The sequence below is a fragment of the Panonychus citri genome, unplaced genomic scaffold (assembly GCF_014898815.1).
Source record: "Panonychus citri isolate SS breed McGregor unplaced genomic scaffold, ASM1489881v1 Contig00100, whole genome shotgun sequence".
In the NCBI taxonomy this organism is placed as follows: Eukaryota; Metazoa; Arthropoda; class Arachnida; order Trombidiformes; family Tetranychidae; genus Panonychus; species Panonychus citri.
In genome coordinates, this window is record NW_026515505.1 from 814305 (window position 1) to 832973 (window position 18669).

An 18669-nucleotide genomic window follows, 5' to 3' on the forward strand; every position below is an offset into this window, starting at 1 on the left:
ATAAATACTTAACATGATTGGTGATTGAAAGTCATGAATCTTTGATTACAATTGATCAACACCATTTAATTAACATTCACCAGGCTGATTGCTGCCTTCATAAGCGTTAATCATCATAATCATTAAACTTAATTGTTAGTTAAAACCTGATCATCAACTGTGTTCATCTTTAATAATATTTTTTTCAGCATTGACTTGAAATATGAGATTAGTTATTTGATTAAATGATCAGTTTAAAGCCTCTAATTAAAATGAATATTTTTCAAGCTTAATTGTTAATGATGATGATGAAGAGGAGGAGGATGATAAAGTGGGTGGATGAGAGACTTGGATATCTTTTTAATTGTATATATTGAGAAGTTAAATCCACCATAATTAAAGCGTTAATTATGATCTATGGATGATTAATATTTACCTTTGGCTTTGTTCAAGCTCAACCTTAAAAATTGATTACTGATCGACTGTGATTAGGTTAATCATTATAATCAACATAATCAATTGATTTTATTATTATCATTAATAAATTAGAGTGAAAAAAAATTAACAATTTTAATTACAGGAGTGGAAACCGGATAAAATTATTAATATTACCAAACAACAATTAATAATGATAATACTTGATGATGAATGATAATTAATATATTAATACAATGATAATCAAATATAATAGTAACAAGAAAGTTAATTGTTGGCTTTTAATTGTTAATTTGTTGCCTTTGTCATTGTTTGATTAGTTGTTGGTAATTGAGTGACAAAAAAAAGCCTTTTGTTGGTTAACCATTAATTGTGAACAATTAAAATTGATTTGTAAGGTAAAATATTATCTATAAGTGGTAGAGGAAAATTTAATTTCAAATTTAATTAAATCAAATTTCCGGTTTTCATTGATTAATTGTCACAATTAAACATTAGATAGAAAAGTTTTTCTTTCTCAAAGTTAATTAACTTAATTGTCTTCATATTGATCATCTTAATGATATTATTAGATTTGAGAATGATAATTTTCCTCTGTAATCATTGGGTATCATCTTCATCACCATTTACCGTTATCTTGAATACAGGAAAAAGTTTCATCTTGATGATGATGGTAAATGGATTCTGCTCATCTTCATCCTCATCATCCCTTATCTTCATCATCTTCCTTGTCTTCTTATGTTAACCTACATTAAGGTTCAAGAGGTTTATATTCAAATACATTTGATAACCTTTGGGTTAACACCTAATATCTAGATGATAATAAAAGGATGAGGATGATGAGTGATGATTATGATGATCGCTCATATTGAGCAAATCTCTTTGGTGACAAATATCCAGTGTAGGAAAAAATGTCCAATCGGATTTTGATTAATTTGTGTGAATTATAATCAAAAGGATAAATCGTCATAATAATCAGCTAATCAAATGATTAATTGTTATTCCGATTTGAATTCAAATGAGACTCAATTGTTTTTTTATTATTAATACAAAAGCAAAACAATTAATCATCTTTGATGATGATAAAGATGAGACAACATTTTTAAATTGTTGTTGATGGTAAATCAACAATTTGTAGCTAAATGTTTAATTGTTATGGTATTATGATTGATTAAATCTGATTAGTTGTCATGTTTCATTTGTTAATTGTACTCTCATATTAATTGTAGGAAGAATTGGAAAAAAAGATTTTTTTTTCAACTAAATTGTATCTAAATTGTAATTAGTTCACTTTGTATTTGTTTTAATTGTAAAGTGTTAGTTAATTTTGTGTTGATGTAAATCAAATGTGAAGTCAGTTAATTGTTACAATAAGCAAATATTTTACTATCAACATTTGATTAGGTTAAAGATTCAGGAATTTATAGTTTATCATATTAATGAGAAAATGATTCGTCATCACCAACTGACCATTAACTGGACAGAGAGATGATGAGGATGATAAAAGAATGCAGATAATGAAGAAAAGGAAATGGACTTTAATTTATCATCAGTTTAATGTTCATTCTCATTCCGGATTAATCAGTCAACTAAATTGTACTTTTAATCAGAAATAAAGATGAAGAGGAAAAGATGATTATCATGAACAGGAGAGAGAGAATTTCATTATCGTTGGTTGTTATTGAGAATATAAGAAAAAATTGGAACTTTTTCCCCTTCTACCCCTTGGGAACCCCACCCTGATCCTTTCATCTATGTAGTCACTTATCAAGATGAGAATCATGTTGATCATCATCTTCCTGAATGAAATGACATGATATTATCTCCAGGAATCATCATGATCATGACATATTTTGTTGATATGATAACTTTTTTTTCAGTTATCTTGTTGTTATTGTTACAATTGACTTTCAATTGATCATCACAATGATAATATTACATAATGATATCGATTGGAATTGATGATGAAGATGAAAATAAAGTATGAGGAAGATGAGGAAGAAAAAATCTAGGTTAAAGAAGATGAACACAAACAGGACACAAAAGTTCATCAAAGTGTAAAGAAAGAGGAATGATGATGATAATGAAAGATAAAGATGAAGATAAGAAACAGAGAAACAGTGAGAGAGAGAGAGAGAGAGAGAGAGAGAGAGAGAGAGAGAGAGAGAGAGAGAGAGTTCCCTTTATGTGTGAAAATACTGCTGTTATTTGCAATCCATGTGATCATTTTTCTTGAATCTTCATCATCCTTATCATCATCTTCATCTTCAAGCCACTGAGACTTTGGGGATGAGACAATTTGTTCATCTTCATCTTCATCTTCATTGTAACATCCAATCAGTTTATTATCCAGTCTTCCGTTTATTTTATTACATTTTGCTTTCTACTTATCATCATTTTCATCCTCATCACTTTTTCTGCTTCCTTATCATCATCGTCATCATCATCATCATCATCATTATCATTATTCAACAGAGGAAGATAAATTATCATCATTATCCAAGTTATTTTTTATTTACTCTTATTTGACCTTTCAATTGATTATTATCATTACAAATGATTATCATTTGGTTGATCAATTGAAATTGGTAAATCAGTTAATCCTAATTAAATATTATTATCATTATTATTGATTAACAATGTAATTATAACACATTTATACACATGTACACATGTACGTATGTTTATAAGTTTTACAATTAATTAATTGATTGATGATAATCATTTAGATGATGATATTTGTAATAATGATAATTGATTGTTTCAAAGATGATTAAGTTCATTTGATATCATATCTTGATTGTTTCATTTATCATTGTTGCTGCTTATTTTTTATATCAACATGTAAAAAAAGTACTACCAGGATTGTTACAATTAAGATTGATTGTTGCAGTTTCATTAAATTAACATCACCCTGATTATTATTCATCATGAGTATTAGACAAACACAAACACAGAATCAAAAATCATGATTAACTTACCTGATTCATTATCATCACCAAAACGTTAATAATAATCAAGAATTAGATTAATGTGTATCATTTAATTAATTCAATTGGATAGAAAACAAATGATTAGAATTTGTTACATTAATCAAATTGTTCAATTAATTCCAATGAGATCTAATGAGTTCCATCAATTAACTAATTGTTCATCTAGACTTAAGGAAAAGTGAAAAAGAGAGAAAATTATAATTATAATTATTATGGATTAATTTCAATTGTAATACATGAAAATCAATTCATCAAAGAATCAAAAACAATTATTATCAAATGTTATCGATTCAATTGATACCTTTTCTGTTCATCTTCATATTCAAGTCTCTTCTAGAATAAAAAAAATAGAAAGTATCAAGATGAGAATTGAAGATGAAGTAGATTAAGATTAAGATGTTGGTAAAAACTTCTTGATCTAACCACAGTCTCCCAAAGGAAACTTTGGACTTAAGATGAAATGAGATGAAGCTAATCATGAAGATGAGAAAAGAGATGAAGGAAGAGAGATGAAGGAAGAGAGAGAGAGAGAGAAGAAGAGAGAGAGAATCATCATATTCTTGAAACGCTTTTTCTTTCATCTTCAACTTTATCTTCATGAGATTTTTTTGTTACTGTTTCAGTATATTTATTATATTATATCAACATTGTCCAGTCCACTTGACTCTCTCTCTCTCTCTCTCTCTCTCTCTCTCTCTCTCTCTCTCTCTCTCTCTCGTTGTTTCTTTCTTATCATCATAACATTGATCTCTTCAAAATGTTTCCTTGTTTTCTGTCTTCTTCATCTTCTGTCTCAGTCGAAATCATAAGAATCGGAGGAAAGCATCAAGAAAGAAACATCATCATGATGATTAAAATGAAAGGAGATCTGGATGATGGTCTTTTCTGTGCTTTTACATCATCAATATCATCCTTCACTTTAATATGTTTCCTTCGTCATCACCATCATCTTTTCTTCAAGTATCATCTTCAGTTATTGTCCAGTAACAATTCAAGAAAAAAAGTGTCAAACCAAAATGTCCAAACATTTAAGTTGGCAACTCAGAACTAAATCGTCTCTCCTCTTTTTATGCTTCTCCATTTTAATTTTATGCTTTTGATTTTCAGGCTTAGTTTATTTTCCTCGTCATCAATTGTGAATCATTTTTGTTTATCATGATATTATATCAACTTCCTACTGAGTTAACTTCAACAAATAACAATCATGATATAATAATACAATCACATTTTACCTGGAAGAAGAAGATAGAGAAAAAAAAGAAGATAAGATTGAGATGGAGAGAGATAGAAAGTGATGGTGATAAAATGTAAACATCATCATCAACAACAACAATAATAATAGTGAAAGAGTGAGAAATGTTGACTAAATAAACTGATATATTGCTTCTTATAATATCAAATAAAGAAACAACTTTCTCTCTCTCTCTTTTTCTCTCCCGCACTCCCACTCTTTCCTCCTTTTTCTATTTTTCTTTCTATTTTTTCATCTTCTTCTACTGTAACTCCTTGATTTATAGACTGATTTGCTTGAATTTTTTTCTCGCCTTTTTTTCATTCGCTTATATTATATTATTATTACATTATATTCTCAATAGAGACATTCTCTCATGGTGACAGAGAGAAGAAGAAGAGCAAGATAGAAATGAAGAAGAGGAAAAAAAGTGTGAGAAGTGTGTGAGTTTGTTATAATAATAATGTACAATTCAAATGTAACCTAATGTTGAATGTAATTCAAGACGATATATAAAGATCAATGAAGAGATCAAATGAAATGTGTAATGTACACACAGAAGAGAGAGAAGAGAGAGAGAGAGAGAGAGAGAGAGAGAGAGAGAGAGAGAGAGAGAGAGAGAGATTGACAAGGTTTACATTGGTCAATGTCAATAAACATTATCATCCTAATACAATCATCTTCATCACCAAACGGTTTATAATCGTTATCATGTGAAGAGAGCTGGAAATAGACCAACGTATTAGGTGTATGTAGATAATAATAGCATCAATGGCAATCAATCAGTTGAAGAACATCGAACTGGGAGGTAGAAAAAACAAGCGAAAGAGGAAAAATAATGAATAACATTAAATTAAATTTAACAAAACAAAAAATCTTCCAAATTATTAAATAAGGAAACTATTATAAAATTGTAATGGGAGGAAGGAGTGGAAACACTTACTTTACATATAAAATCTAAAATGGTAATAAGTATAATCCATTGAAGGTGAGAGAATGTAAAATGTGTTGATGATGATTACGTTAATAGTTATTATTATTATGTAGTTGTTGTTGTTGATGTTGATGATGATGATGTTAAAAATTGATCCTAAAGTGAGTTAAAGGATGAAGTGAGCCTAGAATAAGAGAAGAGTCAATGAGAGAAAGAAATTGAAGGTAAAAAAAAACAACATGGCGAAGATCATTTGACAAAATGATGGTTACAACCATTAAGATTATATTCACCTTCATCACTTACCTTATGTTACCTTTGTTTTTACTTACCTGTTTTTTTGCTTTACCAAAGGAGGGGAAAAAAGATAATGATGATCTCGTCTTCCTCATCTATGTCCGCTGTCAATGTTGTGATGATGTTGTTGTTGATGATGATGATTATAATGTTTAAGTAAAGCCTACAACTAAAAGTAAATGGTTTTAACTAATGGTTTTGAATGTAGTACACAGAGAGAAAGTAAGGATGAGAAGAAGATGAAGATAAAAATAAATAATAGAATCTCGTTCTGTGTTGTAACATCCATAGAGAAGACAAGAAAACGAGAGAGAGAGAGAGAGAGAAACAAATGTCTTCGCTTTTTTTACTTACCTTTTTCTAACCAATTTATCGGTTAATAATGAACAACTACTAGTATAACAAGTAATAGAACATGAAATTAACTTTCACAAGTAACAATTAATCAAAAAATAATAGTTAATTTACCAGAATCAATAAAAAAGGAAAGAAGTTGAGAAAACAAAAGAAAAAAAGAAAATTTTTATTCGATTTTTCCAGCTGATTGGTCATGTGACTTTCTTTCAATCTTATTGGTTGATTAGATAATCGCTCATCAGGATTAACTCATTAATTGTTGTTACGTTTATTTATAAATTGTGATTCATTCGCAACCTAATTGTCAACTCATTTAATCTTACTTTAGATGTTAATTAATTGTTGGTAAATGTTAACCAATTTACTAGTAATGTTCAGATTGATTAAATTGAGTAAATAATCAAGTGAATTTATACTTTTTTCTTCCCTCTTTTTTTGCCATTTTCACCTCTTTCCTTTTCCTCTTTCTCTCTCCTTTTTGGTTTTCTGGTTTTGTGGTGGTAACATTTTGGCTCTCTCATTTTCTCCCCATTTGCCTATGTTGTTGTCTAACTGTGTCTGAGTTGTTACACTTTCTCCACTATAAATGTAATTAACTAATTAATTGAATTAATTAATGGTACAACACCTTCAATAATCATGGTAAATGATGTTGCCTATGAGATGATAATGCTGACACTTGAAGATTCTCTCTCTCTCTCCCTCTCATTTTCTGTCTCTTTTTTTTGTTCATAATGAATAATCTCAACTTGTAAGGGTAAGTACAGTGTAGTTTATTAGAATTTATCTCTTCCATTGCTCTATCTCTATCTCCTCTTCTATCTTTTTATTCATCTATTCTGTTTAGTTAATCAACAGAGAGAAAGAGAATTAGTATTGGATAAAAGCTTAACATATTATATATTTTGTTCTAAAAGAATTTGTATCTCTTTTATTCTCGGTTAATCTCTTTCATTCGTCATCATTAATATCTTCTTTTTCTTTTTTATATTCTTCTTTTACAGCATTACTACCACCCCCTTTATTCCAAGCAGTATCCATATTTTAACTATTATTCAAAATCAATGGCTGCCACCGAGTGACAAACAAGATTGAGAAGGAGGAGAAGAAGGAGAAAGAGAGAGTGAGAGAGAGGATAAAGATTGGTGACAAAGTCAAATTGAAGAAAAGACAAAGCCAAGTGTGTAATCGTGATTATAATAAAAAAGAAAAGGAAGAGAACAAGTTACATCAATGGAATAAAAATGGATAAAAATGTGATAAAAATTATATTCATCTGCTGCTGGTGTTGCTTCATCTTCTTCCTCAACCAGTCATCCATAATGATGATCATGATGCCAAAAGCATGTTGAACCTGTAACTACTACTACATAAGTGTTATTATTTTCAGTACTATTATTATAAGTACAAGGAACCTTAGAGAACCTTGGGAGTGTCTATTAAAATAGCCCAAGGGGTTATCCTTTCTTTTCCCATCATCATAATAATCATCATCACTCCTTGTGATTTTTCATCCTCATCCTTGTATATTTATATATGGTTAATATATATATATAAATACATCAATAGAGTGTTCAATACAATATCCATATAGAATCAAATAAGATTATATTAAAAGACAGTGAGAGAGAAAGAGAGAGAGAGAGAGAGAGAGAGAGACAAAAAGAAAATGATCTCTCTTGTAATACTGCTGTAAAAAAAAGGATGAGGATGAAAGTAAAGGAGTGATGATGATGAAGAATGTGATGAAAGTGCTTTCTCATGTAAAGACGAGTTAAAGAGACGACTCCTTTTCACCATGTTCATCACCATGATGATCATCATTGGAGAGTCTCAATTGCTACACATAAATATAAAAAAAAAGAAGAGCTTAACTGACAACAGTTGAAATGATTTGATTTTGACAATCAAAATCAAAATATTGAAGTACAATACACACTCAAGTAAAAGAAGTAAAAAAAATACTATCAAAGGTAAAAGACGAGAAGTGATGAAGATGATAATGATGATAATAGTGGAGAGAGAGAGAAATATAACAAAAAAGTGATCATTTTAACGAATGAGCCTCAGGAGTATTTCCTCTAATATAAAATAATACTCTAATCATCATCTTACTAACATTATTTTTCATTGCAATTCAATTGTGATGACAATATTTTCAATGGAATCATTTTTCCTATTGTCACCCATTGATTACTTTGATTAATCACTATTTACCTTTATTCTTTGGCCACCCTTCCAATATTAACTCATTTACCTCCTTCCTCTTTAAATATATTGTTTATATTTGCTAATAATGTTTATCATGATAAATGATTTGAAAAGTTGACTTACAATCAATTGTTCACAATCAAATGTTATGATTGAGTCTTTCACTTTCTGTTTACAATCAATATTTGATTATGTCTTGTAAATACTACAACTATCATATTAACTTATATTTAATTTGATTTCTCTGTTTTGTAATATTAATAATTGGTCAATTTGATATAATAACAGTAATATCAATTGATACAACAATTTATATTACTAAACAACGATTACAATCAATTTTGATGAAAACAAATATATTGGTGTATTTATCATCATTGATAATTGTTGTTATTATTTTTTTATTTTTTCTCTTTTTATTATTGATGAACATTAATATTGTTTCCAGTTTTTTTTTGTTTCATTAATTGTTAATGATTAACATTTGACAAACATTTTCATAATCATTACCATGATGATGATAAACATTAATTAGTAACCCGAATAGAAACAAAAACACTGAAAGTGTGGAGGTTTTTTAAATTGTTACTAATTATCAGACTTGATGATTATAATTATGAAAATTAGATGGATTCTGATTAACTTGAAATGCTAATGATAATGTTAATGATGAAATATATAACTAGTGAAGACAAAGCTGATTAAATTGTAAAAATATTATTATGATTAAAACAAAAAAAAGTAGTTGAATGAGTTAAGGATAATATTAATATAACTCTTTGAACTTTTTTTTTTGTTTCTTGTTATTATTGATCAAAATAGTGAGTGAATGAGTGAGTTTAGGATGATGATGATGATGATGATAACATTTACATTTTGACATTGTTGCAAGTGGAAGAGGAAGACAGAGTGGGAATAAGAAGGGTGGGTTTTGTGTGTAAACCTTTAATAAGAGGCAAAACCCATTTTGGGAAGCCAAAAGTCATCCGGGAGTTTGAAACTTTTCATCCTCATCCGCATCCTCATCTTTTTCAGTTTCCAGAAACTCCTCCTCATCACCAAGCATCATCAACATCATTTTTATGCTTCATCCTCCTCCCTCTTACCACCTCCCACTCTTTCTGTGTGTCTCCCTAATATATTTTGTATTATGTATATTTAAAATCATACGGTTCAGCCTCCTGCTTTTCATCATCATCATCATCATCATCATCATCTCTCTCTCTCTCTCTCTTCATCTTTATCCTCTTGTTTTTCATCATAAAAAGAGATTACAATTTTACTAATATGTTAGAAACTTTTTCCCTTTTTCTTTTTATCATCTCTTTGCACTGAAAACTTTTTTCTCATCCTCATCATCTTTTGTAATAATAATAATCCTTTGGCACATTTAATCTACATTAGTGTGTCTAATGTTGTCTTTTAATGTTGCTACTACTGATGATGGTGATGATACTTGAAGATGAAGATGAAGATGCTAAAGGATGAAAAAGATGATGAGGATAAGGATGGTGAAGACTTTCAAGACTAAGTGTTTGATAATACATAACATTTACTTGAGAATGAGAGAGAGAGAGAGGGATGATTTGAAAATTAGCAAAAAGATGTTAATGGAAATGATGACAATCAAGATGATAATGATGATGATGGTGATCACTGTAAATCACTTTCACTCTCAATGAAAGGAAAACAAAAAAATGGATAAAAACAACAATATAAAAGTGGATTAAATGGTGGAACGTGAAAAACAAAAGCTAATAACAAAAGGGAATTAAAAGAAATGATGTTACAAAAATGTTCATCCTCATCTCTTTTCATCTTCATCTTCTTCATCCTCTGTAAATGAGCTTACACCAAAATCCTTAATTGTCTCCATTCATACTACCTCATGATCATCATTTAGCATCCAGCGTATCATCCAGCTCACTGAGCCTGTCATATGCTCTTCCATAAGATAATAATAAAATGCCCTGAGGGTAATTTTATTTCTCTGGTTCTTTTTACTTTTAATGGTTTGAATGTCACTTCTGATGATAACAATTCAATTCATTACAAAAGAAAGTGATTCAGGAAAAGATAGAGAGAGAGACCAAGCCTTACTTTTTCATCTTCATCATCATTTTTTTACCCTAAGGTAATATAATTGTTATATATGAATAACTATGTTCATCTAATACAAGAGAGTATGAATTATAATCATGATTGTTGATTGTTGATTCTGTTCTGATTGTTTAAAATCACGCAATCCCCTTTGGCGTAAGATTAGTTAAGTGTAAGGATGATGTTATATTTTCATTAATAATCATGATAATTAAGAGAGAGAGAGAGAGAGTTTAAAAATATTGTCTTTGTTAAACTTTGGTAAATTAACTCAATTGCAATTGATTTACAGACACAATCTCATGAGTTATGTTAATTATTTTAGGAAATGTGATTATCTTTAAACAAAAAGGTAAATATTAACATAGATTTAACAACAATCATATTTATCTGCTTTTCCGTTTTAACAATTAACAATCAACATAACTTAATCAATCATCTGTTTAAATTGTTGCTCTCGTATCTTGTTAATCAAACTAATCATGATAATGGTTACAATTTAACTGTGATTGTTCAATTGTTCATTATTTTGTTTTCATCTAATTGTTGATGATTGTTCATCAATGGTGCCAATATATTGGTAACAATTAACTTGATCACTCGTTTTGATTAGATTAACGTTCAAGTGTAATTAAGGAAATCATTTTTTTCCCATTCTCTCATTTTCTTAATGACTTTAACCAGCCAATATGTTACATTAATCATGATGATGGTGAAAAAATTGAGTTGATAATAGTGATGAAGATGAAGATGAAGATGGAGATGAAGATGGAGATGAGGATGGAGATGAAGATGAGGATGATTTTTGGAAGATGAAGTTTTCATAATTTCATTTTCAGATTAATAATTTTCTCCGTATCAAATTAACATTATCATTATTAATAAATTATGCTGGTTGACTGTTTTTAATTTAAATTAAATTTTACACCAAACTGTGATTCTGATTGTCATTGATTTGATCATTTAAACTTGACTAGTTAATATTAATTTAGTTTCATTTCAATTTGTCTCTTGATTATTTTCAAGCAATCATTTCAAGCGTATTAAAAAAGTGAACAAAATTTGTTTGATTTGTAACAATCAAAGTGACAAATTTACTATTTGATGTGAGACGAAACAAGAGTAAATTAATCGCTACCAATCAACTAAATTGTTATGAATTTATATTAATAAAAACGTTGATTAAATTCAATTATGAGATTCAATTGATTGGTTTGCTTTTTATTAACCTCACAAAGAATTGAAGAAAAATTCAAATTATTATTTTTGCTTTCATGATACTAACATCTAATCAACTGATTAACTATTAAATGAACTTTGAGATGAACAATTTACTCATGATGATGATGATTTAAATCACCAGGGAAACGGTAAAAGGATGAACATGATTAAGATCATCTTCATCTTTTACTCCATGAAACAATTATGATTATCATTGGAAAGGAAAAAAGTTCCAATCAGAAAACTTTGATCAACATTTGACATCTAAATGGAAATATCGTCTTCTTTATCATCCTTATCATCCTCATCCTCATCCTCATCCTCATCATCATCTGAATACATGATAAAAAAAATACTATCATTTGTTTCATTGTAAATGTATTTCAAATGATGTTAAGATAATAAAACAACAATTTACAATCCGAAATTGATTTGATTTATTCAGAATTTAGATTGAAACAAAAAGATGAAGGATTAACATGTAATTAAACAATAATCACCCTTGAAATTAGTATATATAAATGTGGAAACCATGAACATGATTAAGTGACAATTTATTTTTACACTGATTGTTGATGTAACAACAAACAACAACAACGATTCATTCAAGTTGATAAATTAACTTTTAAGTAATCAAGTCAATTACTACATTGATACGGTATATTATTACCACTCTAAATAAGTGTAACTAATCAATTGGTTTCAATCAACTATAATTAATAAATTGTTTCCCTTTTTTTATGAGTATAATATGATAACCATTAATAAAGATATTCAAGTTAATTCAATGGAGTTACTTTTGTGTCGAAGGTTAAACTTTAAGGTTGGACCATTAGAGAGAGAGAGAGAGAGAAGGTCAAAGGACATACATTATATTATCACATTAAAGGGATGATAATGAAGGATGAGGATGAAGATGAGGATGCAGAAAGAAAGAGGAAGAGGAAGATAAAAGATGAAAAGAGGAAGAAAAAAAAAGCAATAACAATAAAAGTGAATGTGTAATATAAGTTATATATTTTATAATGGAAGCATTTTCTTTGCCAATAATAATATACAAAGAGAGGTTATTGAAGATGATGAAGATGATAAGGATGATGAAAGGTAGGGTCAAAGGTTGAACAATGTATCAAAACATTTAAATAAATTGTGTTGTTGTTATTTTGTTGATTGTTGATTGAGGGAAAAAAGTTTTCTGTCAAAATAGTTTGCCTTTTATACCATTCATGTTACCTTCATCATCTTAACGTTAAACTTTTCGCATTCTGATTGTATTATGAATATTTAACAATCAAATTTGAATATTACAATTGAAACGTATTATCATCATGATTATGATGATGATGATGATTATCATCATAAAAATAGCCAATAGATTTTTATTATTTGGTCAAGGGCGTGCTACCTTTATTGGTTGGCTATTGATTGTTGGTTGATTGTTGTTTAGGTTTCTTGGCTTGTTGAAAACTTTTTTTTTCCTAAATTGTTGTTAAGCTGATTACTGAGTGTGATTGTTGATTTGTAAAATTGATTTAATTTCTGAACGTGAAGTTGCAAACAATTGAAAACGAGCACAATTTAAAGCCAATCAAGCAAATCAACTTGTTATCCATTTGATAACAAATCATTGCCAAGTTTAATTGTCGGTTGATTTTTTGGCTTTTCTGTTAATCTTTTAATTTGTTTACCTTTTTAGTGTGTGTCTCAATTACCAAGGTATTTGACCAACAATCAAAATTGATTGCAGTTGAAATAATTAGTTACTTGGTTTTGGAAGGAAAAAATTTACTACCTTTTAGTTAATTCATTTGTCCAGTTAATTGTGAGTCTCTCAATCAAGTAGTAGGTAGATGAGATCAATAGATTGTCATTAATTGTTGATTAAAGCCAACCAAATGTTGGATCAAACTGTTGGTTAGTCCATTTGTTAAATCATAATAATGAGTTAATTTGTATTGAGGTTAATTAAAGAGTGAAGGAGAAGAAAAAAATTCACCAAAATTGTAGTTAATCACAAATCTCAATCTCTTTTGATAATCTAATCCCATGGACATGATTACCTTTGTATCTTAATCACTTAACATTCACCAACCATTTCAATCTTGTATGTGCTCTGGATACTAATCAACAATTTAGTAATTTAGTAATTCATTTTGTATCCAATATCATCAATCGTTTGTTAATCACAAAATTAACTTTATTGTTAAGCTGATAATTAACTCACACACTCAAGGAAACTTAATTTTCATTGTTAAACAACACAATAAGATATTGATCTTAATCAAATGTTCATAGTTTAGTGAATAAGTAATACAAACCAAGAGAAATGTTGTAATTTCAATTGATATTGATTATTGTAAATTAATTACAATCAAAGAGAAATCAGTTGAGATTGATGAGAAGGTAAATCAGTTAACCCATCAGGAGAAAGAGAGATAATTAAAACTGATTGTGGATTTTGATTAGTTTGAGTTTGGGAAAACATTGAATCTGTTTGTAGTTTGTGATTGAATCATTTTCATTGATGATGGTTAACCCTGAACAAGAACCAATTCTGGTTAATGATTATAATCAATTCGGTAAATTGTTGGTAAAAATTAAACATTGTTATTACCTTATGATCTTGATTAAATAGATTGACATGCATAGAGAATCATTTTGTTTTTAAAACTACAATCAAATCAACAATTCATTGATTAGAAGATAATCAAAGTTTATTTATTTTCTTTTCATCTTCGACTTTCATGAAAAACATAAACAGTAATTTATTTATTATCGAAGTTGTTGTTTCTCTTTCGCTTTTTCTGTCTTCTTTTCATCATCTTCTTCTTTAGCATCCTCATCATTTCCACTTATAGGCCTGAGTCTATACATTTCTCTTTCTTTGACTTCTCTCTCTCTCTCTCTCTCTTGCTCTTACTATGGTGTCTTTCTCATCATCCTCATCATCGTATTTCTCATCTTCTGGTAAGATTAATTGAAAGGGTTTCTCCTCCTTTTCTGGTTTCCTCTTATTGGTGAAGCCAATATCATGGAGGAAAACATAATCTCTCATCAATTGCTCTGGTTTTGTGCTTGTTTTATCATCATGTGTGTTTATTTGTGATGTGACAAAATAAACTCTCAACTACCTTAACAACAAACAGTCACACACTGGAAACAACAACAATATATAAAAACATTGGAATTAAAGTGAGGGAGTGAAAAAAAATGAGAGAGAATAAAGAAAGAGAAAATTCTCTCTTATTTCTTCACACTTATCACTTTCTTCATCTTCATCATCATCATCATTATCATCCTTCTTCTCAGCCTAATCATCATCATCACTTTACTTGTATTTCTCTCTCTCTCTCTCTCTCTCTCTCTCTCTCTCTCTCTCTCTCTCTCTCTCTCTCTCTACTAACTATTACAACAGTAAATCAATATCATTGATCTAGTTTATTGATTGTTTGACCAAATTAGAGTGTGAACCTTACCAATCTGGTGTTTTACTGATTCGCCACCCAAATAACAACATGGAAAGTGATCAAAGATGATCAACATCATCATGTTGGTTATATTTCAAAGTGGACATTGGTCAGTGAGAGATTGAAAAATCGTTTCAAATCTTTGGTTAGATTTAAAGTTAAACATTCAATTGAATTACAATTGTTTGGTTAGTTAATCATTTGCAGGAAGAAAAACAAAATTTACACACTGAGTATAAAAATCAGTAGCAATTAAGTGTATCCATTTCATGACCTTAAATTATTATTACTTTTCTCATCATGATTAACATAATAATCATCACTATTTTGTTTTCATTTGCGTGAATCAAGTTAATCAATAAACTTTCTCAATGATGATGATGATCAAATGTTGATTAGTAATTGAAACACAGTCACACACACACAGAGTAACAACATAGCGTGACAATTAAATCAATTGAAATCATTTATCTGATTCTACTGGTTATTAACTTTAGATTGATTGTGATTAATGTTGTTAAATTGTCGATGATTATAATCATTAAATGTTGACCTAAACAGAAAATTATTATCAATTGATTGGATTGAGTTTTTTTCTTTTCTGAGTAAACATTACATTTCAATATAATAATTGATTTAGTTTGTATTTAGTGAGGAAAATCTTGATTAGTTGATTGAACATCGAGAGAAATTAGTTAATCATGGGAAATTAAATGAGGATTAATTTGTTTGTTGTTTTGCAAGAAATTGATTTGATTTCTTGTTGTTATTTAACTATTTTATTTGTGTCATTTTTGGATATTGAAATGAATCAATGGTTAATCAACTCAATTAATACAATGATGAGATTGCTATTTACATAAGAAACATAGTGTGTGTGTGTGTTTGGTGTTGATGGTGAGGTTTTTGGGTGTTGGAAGGGTGAGGAGAGAGAGAGAGAGAGAGTCGATGAGAGAGGAAACTAAAAATCACTTTTCACTTATTTTAGTCAAATGGTCTCCAATAAGATGCAAGTGATTGGTTTTGATTAGTTGTATCTGATGAATCGGGTGTCTCTTGTCCTGAAGGTAAAATTTGAGGTAAATCAGCTACGGTGACAGTGGAATGTAATCCAAATCTCCAATCAGCTGAGGGTAAATGTCTATGTTGATTTCCGTAGGCGTTGGTAAATGCCCGAATCTGTTGTTGATGCTGATGTTGCAAACCCCAACAAGAATTTAACACAGCTAAAGGAGTAAAAAAAGAGAATTCAAATATTAAATGAAAGAAAAACTAGAGGATAAAGAGGGAGAGAGTTCCCTGTATGAGTGAAATTCAGTGTATTTATCATCTTCATCTTCAAGCCACTGAGACTTTGGGGATGAGACAATTTGTTCATCTTCGTCTTCATCTTCATTGTAACATCCAATCAGTTTATTATCCAGTCTTCCGTTTATTTTATTACATTTTGCTTTCTACTTATCATCATTTTCATCCTCATCACTTTTTCTGCTTCCTTATCACCATCATCATCATTATCATTATTCAACAGAGGAAGATAAATTATCATCATTATCCAAGTTATTTTTTATTTACTCTTAGTTGACCTTTCAATTGATTATTATCATTACAAATGATTATCATTTGGTTGATCAATTGAAATTGGTAAATCAGTTAATCCTAATTAAATATTATTATCATTATTATTGATTAACAATGTAATTATAACACATTTATACACATGTACACATGTACGTATGTTTATAAGTTTTACAATTAATTAATTGATTGATGATAATCATTTAGATGATGATATTTGTAATAATGATAATTGATTGTTTCAAAGATGATTAAGTTCATTTGATATCATGAATGGCAAAAATTTCAACTCATATCAGTCTATAAATGAATTTTGCATAAGAAGATGAATAGAAATGGACTTACCTTGACCTGGAGGTGGAAGTATTCGAGGTAAATCAGCTACAGTTACGGCGGAATGTAATCCAAATCTCCAATCAGTTGCAGGAAGGGGGGCACATCCTCTTGGATCAAAAAGGTGGTGTCTTTGTTGATTAAAAGCATTACCAAAATAAAAGTTTGTTGTTTTACTTCTTGGTTCTCTTGGCCCATCAACAGTAACCTTGATGGCCTTGGAATAAGTAGCAACTTGTGGTGGATTTGTTGATAAAATTATGGTCAAAGTGAAACTTTTACCTCTACCCGATCTACCAACAAACCTTAGATCATTAAACTTGGCCACTTGATTTTTCATAACCGCCGAGGCATTTCTGATCTCGGGACAAAAGTTTTCATCGTTACCAGCACGTACAGTCACTACAGTACCATCGTTGACCTGACCCAAGGCGACGACCTTGAACGCAACAGGTAATGTTTTATTTGATCGCCAATGGGTTGGTAAAGCTGAACACACTAAACTTGGGCTCCCGGTTCTCACGAATTCCCCGGGAAATCCATCGATTATTTGGGTTAGAAAACTTTCTCCTTCGGGAAACATCACCGAGTCACAGAAAAATCTTAAACTACATCAACAAGTCCAATTCAAAGAATAAGATTAAAAATATTCTCTCAATTCTCTCAGTTGCAATTGAATAAACTCTTCATGCGCATGCGCAATTTAGACTTCAAACTATTGCCCTCGTGTCTCCATCTCTTGGAAGTTTTCCAACCGATTAACTTTTGTTGAATTCGCAAGGCGGTGCAAGTGTCCGTCAGCTCGAAATTTTCACTTCGAGCCGATTTTTTCTCAGCTTATGGTCACAGCTAAACACGAAAATGGGCTTAATTGTACAATTCGTAATTTAAAGTGAAATCAGTTTGTCAATTTTAATGATACATCACTAAATTAGTCTACAAATAATCAATTAGATTGTTAAGGTGAAAAGCAATTGAAATTAGAGACTCAGCTGATTGTTGATTTTACTCTTGACTTACGCACTTGACCTGGAAAAGTGAAAGTAATGGATCAACATTAACCCATTAAATGTTAAACCAAACTAATTATCATTAACCTGACCCGGGGTGGTTTGGATTATGATGACGATCATTATGATTGGTTTATTTTCTGGTTTAAATTGTTATTTTGAACAGAAAAACAACTTTTTTCAAAATCCAAACAACTGAAAGTTTTTCCTCTAATCTTAAAAAACGACATTCACTTGATTGTCAATTGTTAAAACTTTTGTTTTTAGTTTACAATTTAACTTGATTGTGGAAACATTAGCTCTTCAATTGTTTAATTATCATCACCATAATCACGGTTACTTTCCAGCTATTAATTTGATCAACAAGTCAAGGAAAAAACAAATCACCAAATATGAAAGTTTTCTCATCTTCAATTGTCTTTGTCTTTTTAATTGTAACAATTACAATAAATGAAACCACTTCACGACCACAAAATGTTGGAGTTAATATTCCGTAAGTTCTAATTGTTGTTCAGTCTTCATC

General features: G+C 29.5%; 1 protein-coding gene and 2 long non-coding RNA genes across 4 annotated transcripts; 1 reads left to right on the forward strand and 2 right to left on the reverse strand.

The window, feature by feature from the left end:
- Nucleotides 1–3995: 3995 nt before the first annotated feature.
- Nucleotides 3996–6372, reverse strand: LOC128388622 (uncharacterized). 2 transcript variants are annotated; one of them, XR_008325300.1, is made up of 5 exons: nucleotides 6224–6372; nucleotides 5879–6038; nucleotides 5582–5756; nucleotides 5277–5439; nucleotides 3996–4639 (listed from the first exon to the last, which is right to left on the reverse strand). It is a non-coding gene; the product is annotated as an uncharacterized LOC128388622 (long non-coding RNA). The 2 variants fall into 2 exon arrangements; XR_008325299.1 differs by lacking the exon at nucleotides 3996–4639 and having other exon boundaries at nucleotides 5244–5439; nucleotides 5879–6058; nucleotides 6224–6363.
- Nucleotides 6373–6507: 135 nt separating this feature from the next.
- Nucleotides 6508–8100, forward strand: LOC128388621 (uncharacterized). Its single transcript, XR_008325298.1, has 2 exons — nucleotides 6508–6983; nucleotides 7231–8100. It is a non-coding gene; the product is annotated as an uncharacterized LOC128388621 (long non-coding RNA).
- A 7876-nt stretch (nucleotides 8101–15976) lies between these two features.
- LOC128388606 (runt-related transcription factor 1-like) lies at nucleotides 15977–17802 on the reverse strand. The gene is made up of 2 exons (XM_053348038.1): nucleotides 17149–17802; nucleotides 15977–16451 (listed from the first exon to the last, which is right to left on the reverse strand). Exons 1-2 carry the CDS (start codon nucleotides 17717–17719, stop codon nucleotides 16210–16212), a joined length of 813 nt encoding a protein of 270 aa, XP_053204013.1. The 5' UTR covers nucleotides 17720–17802; the 3' UTR covers nucleotides 15977–16209.
- Nucleotides 17803–18669: the final 867 nt, after the last annotated feature.